Source organism: Dermacentor albipictus, unplaced genomic scaffold (assembly GCF_038994185.2).
Source record: "Dermacentor albipictus isolate Rhodes 1998 colony unplaced genomic scaffold, USDA_Dalb.pri_finalv2 scaffold_17, whole genome shotgun sequence".
Taxonomy (NCBI): Eukaryota; Metazoa; Arthropoda; class Arachnida; order Ixodida; family Ixodidae; genus Dermacentor; species Dermacentor albipictus.
The window spans coordinates 10,420,495-10,425,219 of NW_027225571.1; the positions used below are offsets into that span (position 1 = coordinate 10,420,495).

Consider the following 4,725-nt stretch of genomic DNA (forward strand, 5'->3'; position numbering starts at 1 on the left):
CCTAACGTTTTCAGGAAGCGAGTTCCATATTTTGACACCTATATAATGTATGGGTCGCTGGCCGCACTGGTTGCGACATATCGGCACGAGAAATTTCTCGAAGAAGTCTGAGCGACTGTTAAATGCCGATTCATTGAAGATAGTGGCAAGAAATGGCGTGTTGCATCTCGTTATCGAGCATACTAATGAGGCAACGCGGTAATCTCGCAGGTGCGATAATGACATGCTGCTGCTCGCAAAAAAAGATTACTTGACGGTGTAGTAAAGCTAGCCTAGTTGATTATTCGTAAAGCTTTCTTCTGAAGCCGTACTACAGGCTCCAAGTATGTTTTGTATGCAAATCCCCAGGCATCAATACAGTAGGCTAAGTGAGAATGAACGAGACAAAAATACAAGGTTCTCAACGTTTGGAAACTGAAATTACTCAGCACATTTGTAGATACTAAGCATGCGGAAGAGACCTCACCACACAGCCTATCGATATGAAGCTTCCAGTTCAGAGCGGAATCAAGGGTTACCCCTAAGTAGAGCACTGAGTCGGCCTTTTCTATTTCATCACGGCAAATCGTAATGCGGCATGGCTCCTCAAAAGGCTTTTTTCTTAAACTTGCCTTGCTGTGCATGCATTCATAAAACTCAAGACACCTATTAAGATTAACAAACACCCTTGCAAACCACCTCTGCAAGCAATAATTGTACAAAGGCTTGGCACCTTGGAAGCGAAATTTATTTTGGATTATTTCAAAGACGTTCCTGTCGAAGTTGCAACAACGCAACGAGGGCGCTTATTAATTTCTCGACCTTCAACGGGTCGCCAAAAGGGCGAAACCAAAGTGTGGATTTCCTCTAGATCCGACCGGCGTCCTTCACCGATCACTGGGGTCACTTGCGTCTGCCACTTTTCGCGGCCTTGGCAGCACTCGTCCGCTTGGCCCGCCGTGATCTCGAGGAAGATCTGCTTGCCGCCATCTTGGACTTGGCACGCCTGCCTCCACGGCTCGACGACGAGCGGTTGCTACGGGCGTGGCGGCGCCGTCTCCCGCCAGTCTTGGTTGCCGTGCTCGCTGCAGACGAGGTGCTCAGGGAGCGGTGGCGTCGGCTGCGGCGTCCCCGCTTTCTCCCGTGGGTGCTCTCCGAGCTGGTGCGGGACGTCCCTCGGTGACTGCCTCTGTGCTTGCGGCCACCTCGGCCGCGGCGGGACGAGTGTCGAGATCCGCCACGGCTCCTTTCCCTCCTGGCATGGTGGTGGCTGCTGCTGGCGTGGGAGTGACTACGCGAGCGGTGCCGTCGCTTGGTAGCCCTGGCAGCGACCGAGGAGGCATCTGCGGGGGAGGAGCTCCGTGGGTGCGTCTTGCGCCTCACTTTCGGCGCCTTTTGTGAAAGTCCCTTGCTGGTGGACGGGACGTTCACGTCGGCGTCGCGTGCCGCTTCATCGGAGGCCTTCCTCACCTTGGCCGAAGCCGTGGTCGCGTTGGCTTTCGGCGTTCCTGGTTTCACAGACCGGGACCCCGTCGTTGGTTTGGACGGGTCCTTGGCAGTCCTTCCTCGCGGCCGCTTGACGACGGGTGCCTCTTCGGATGGACTGCCCCCGTCGTCGGCAGCAGCCGGCTTCCGCTTCGCCCGGGTCTTCCTGGGCGGGGCCGCTTCCTTCTCGGCTTGACCCTCCTCGAGCGTCATGGCGGCGGGGCTCAGCGTCCTCCTCGCTCGGCGTCAGTTCTCCGCGGCCACTGGCTCGACCCGGCGTCGTCCTCGGCCGTCGAGCTCACCGGGAATCGGGTGGAAGGCCGGGCCTCACGGCGAGCAGCGCCCGCAGTTTCGAGAACGGCCGCCTGCCGTGGTCTTAGCCGGGACTGCTCTGGCCACTCGAGCTGCCTTCGCGAGCCCCGTGCAACGGCGCGCGGAGGGGCGGGCTTTTTTTCTCCTTCGTCGTGCCAATCATCTCGCGAGCGGCGCCAGCTTTTGGAGCCTCACACTGCTTTGGATTAGTAGCAATGCTAATTCGAACGCCGTAAACAATACGTAGTGCCTATTAAAAGTATGTATTGATGCACAATGATTATTATTACTGGATGCTGATGGAACAAATCACAAGTTAGAATTGTACTCGTAGATTTCATAAAAGCGCGTGTTCCTGAAAGAAGCTGTGCAGTTTGGTTTTGTTTCGTTTGGTGTCAGTAGTTATAGCACAACCCACTACAGGGCATTGGCCGTGAATCGGGCGGCAGCGGGTCGAACGAGAATAAATACCTAAAAAGGATTTTATTTCAACTGAAAATGAGATACTAAATGAATTCTAATCGTTAATGTGCTGCTTTAACATAAAATTGTGTTTTACCTGTTTCTTTAGCGATAGAAAATGTTCGTTTTTTTCCAGGTCATGGAAAAAGATTATTTACCACTACAAATAATATTCTAGTGCACATAGCATCCTAGCATATTTTGCACAGACATGTGCTCTTTCCAGAAACATACGTTGCCAAAGAAAATAATTATTATGTCAAGCATAAATACTCTAGAACGCGCCATTTCTGCATCTAGTTTATAAAAACAGCAATAAAAAACATGATAGCAAAAAAACAGTAATACAAAGGAAATTCAGGATATACCTAGCAATGATGAACAACCCAGGAATAGTGTCTGAAAAGGTAAATGGTCGGTACGCCGGTGTTCTACGTATACAAAGAAAAGAAAAAAAACTAAGACCAGATTATCGCTCATGCCATGCGGTGAAGCGGTTCATGGATTTCGTGAAGGATAGTTTCAATCTGCTCCTTTCCCACAAAACGTCTGGCAAAACGTCTGGCTTTTGAGCTTTGCAGTCCTCGTAACACATTTTGCAGTTCCACCTTTTCGGCATCTCTTGAGGATGGTCTGATGAGAAGCACGGAACGTTACTTCACAGTTCGTCTGGAGTCATGCACCGCTTTCCAGGACCGATCGCTCTCAGCGCGGTTGGGCAACTACCAAATTATGCACCCAGACATATTTGTGTGCATTTTTGCAGATTTTCTTTAGCGGCCCTGCAAAGAATAAGAGTGGAAAGAAATCCCGCGTCGTTGTAAACGGTCGTGCGCTGCTCCGTGGTGCCGGGCCGGGATCTTCCACGCGCGACCTTCTTGGCCGGAACGCATGTTTCTTTGCTGCCGATGGCAGCACATCATGACTAAGCAAGGTATGCACCCTGAAGATAATCAGCAGCGCTCTCAGGTCGCGCAATAAGATCGGCTGGTACCGCGAACAAGGAAGCCGACTGCTCAACAGCTGCGGATGCCCCATGCTGACTCAAAACGTTGTCGCCGTTTCAGCACGGCTCAGCACTCTCGGACAGACAAAGCCGGCAATTTAATTTCTTTCTCGACAACTGGGAGTCATCTGAGTACAAAGTTTTGCTGCTAGTGCGCCGTAATCGTGAGCGGCGCATTTTTTTTCTCCAGCGAGGCAGAGGGTGACAGCCACGCCCCTTTTTGCTAGAACATACGCACATTAGTTCGCAATAACATCCGTTAAAAATCGGGAAAATTTATACTGATTCCGAAAGTACAGTACGTGTACTAGCTGTTGGATGGCGTCAAGTTGATAAGAAAGGGTTACAACATGTCGAAACCGGCCATCTAAAGCATCGATAACCGGTGATCGATTTGAATAGGTGTGGAGGCGAAAGAGTTAATGTGCATAGCTTATGAAATGGACTTCTGCTAGAACAATTTAAGCCGTTTGCAATGAATGGCTGATAAGTCATTGTTTTTTGCAATCTTCCAATGTAAGATAATTTATACACATTCAGCCTTATTTTTACACTATTGCAGCGAACAGAACACACCTTACTGTAATCGTTGTATTACCCTTCAGCGACTCCTATCATCAAATTTCAAAGAAATTTACTGCTTTAGATAATGACACAACATGATGACTGTCTTTGCTTCATGGCGAATCCATGCACCTAAAATTTATTCTCTTCTTTTTGATTAATGGCTGATTTGCTATAAGATCGACTGAATCGTGGTCGGTCAACCTACTTGGTCAAGGTTAGAATTTTACATGTAGTTCCTGAATGACCGTAATTGTAATGTCCACGTATGCTATCGCGTACAATATAATTGTATATATTCTAAAAAAAACACGATTTCATACCATTGTTGCAATCTAAATTACACTGGGTATGTTGCAGTGTGGCGAGGTAAAATCGGGAAGCGGGTGACACGAGGTGTCATGGTTGTCGAACGAAGGATTTTGTTTAGAGGCGTACGCACCCAGGTAAGCACGACACATATTTAATTACATTCAAGGCTTCATGCCCCTTGTGCCAGAAAGGCCCAATCGTCGTGAAGGATTCGCCGACACTCGCCACATCCCCATTGGCACATAGCCGATGACAAAAGCTCAGCGGCTGAAGTTGTCTTTACTATAGCCCATACAGCAGCAAGCACATGCCTAGAGTATCAAGTTTTCTTAATACACCCACAGATACACCCGGTGAGGAAGCAATGACGAATGCCAAACCCCGGAGAAGAGGCAAGGAAAGCTCCGCTTTAGAATTGTGCAAGTTAGAGGAAGTGGTACGTGTAGAGTATACAGCCGGTTGTGTGGCAGACAAGTTGATTAGCCGATGGTTTCTATTATCCTAATATCTTGAATCATTTTCGCGTAAGGACCACGCACGTAATACACAGGACTAAAATGAAGTTTGCGTAACGGTCAGTTCTCTCTCCATTATTCGCGATAAAC

General features: G+C 49.0%; 1 protein-coding gene across 1 annotated transcript; it reads right to left on the bottom strand.

The window, feature by feature from the left end:
• Positions 1 to 705: 705 nt before the first annotated feature.
• Positions 706 to 1,895, bottom strand: LOC139052012 (uncharacterized). Its single transcript, XM_070529083.1, has 2 exons — positions 1,450 to 1,895; positions 706 to 1,322 (listed from the first exon to the last, which is right to left on the bottom strand). Exons 1-2 carry the CDS (start codon positions 1,675 to 1,677, stop codon positions 1,080 to 1,082), a joined length of 471 nt encoding a protein of 156 aa, XP_070385184.1. The 5' UTR covers positions 1,678 to 1,895; the 3' UTR covers positions 706 to 1,079.
• Positions 1,896 to 4,725: the final 2,830 nt, after the last annotated feature.

Bases quoted from the DNA above. Each gene is read 5' to 3' on its own strand.
- LOC139052012 (XM_070529083.1), bottom strand. From the start codon at position 1,677: ATGACGCTCGAGGAGGGTCAAGCCGAGAAGGAAGCGGCCCCGCCCAGG. The intron at 1,323-1,449 runs GTGAGGAAGGCC...CCTCCCCCGCAG, and splicing joins CGACCACGGCTTCGGCCAAG to ATGCCTCCTCGGTCGCTGCC.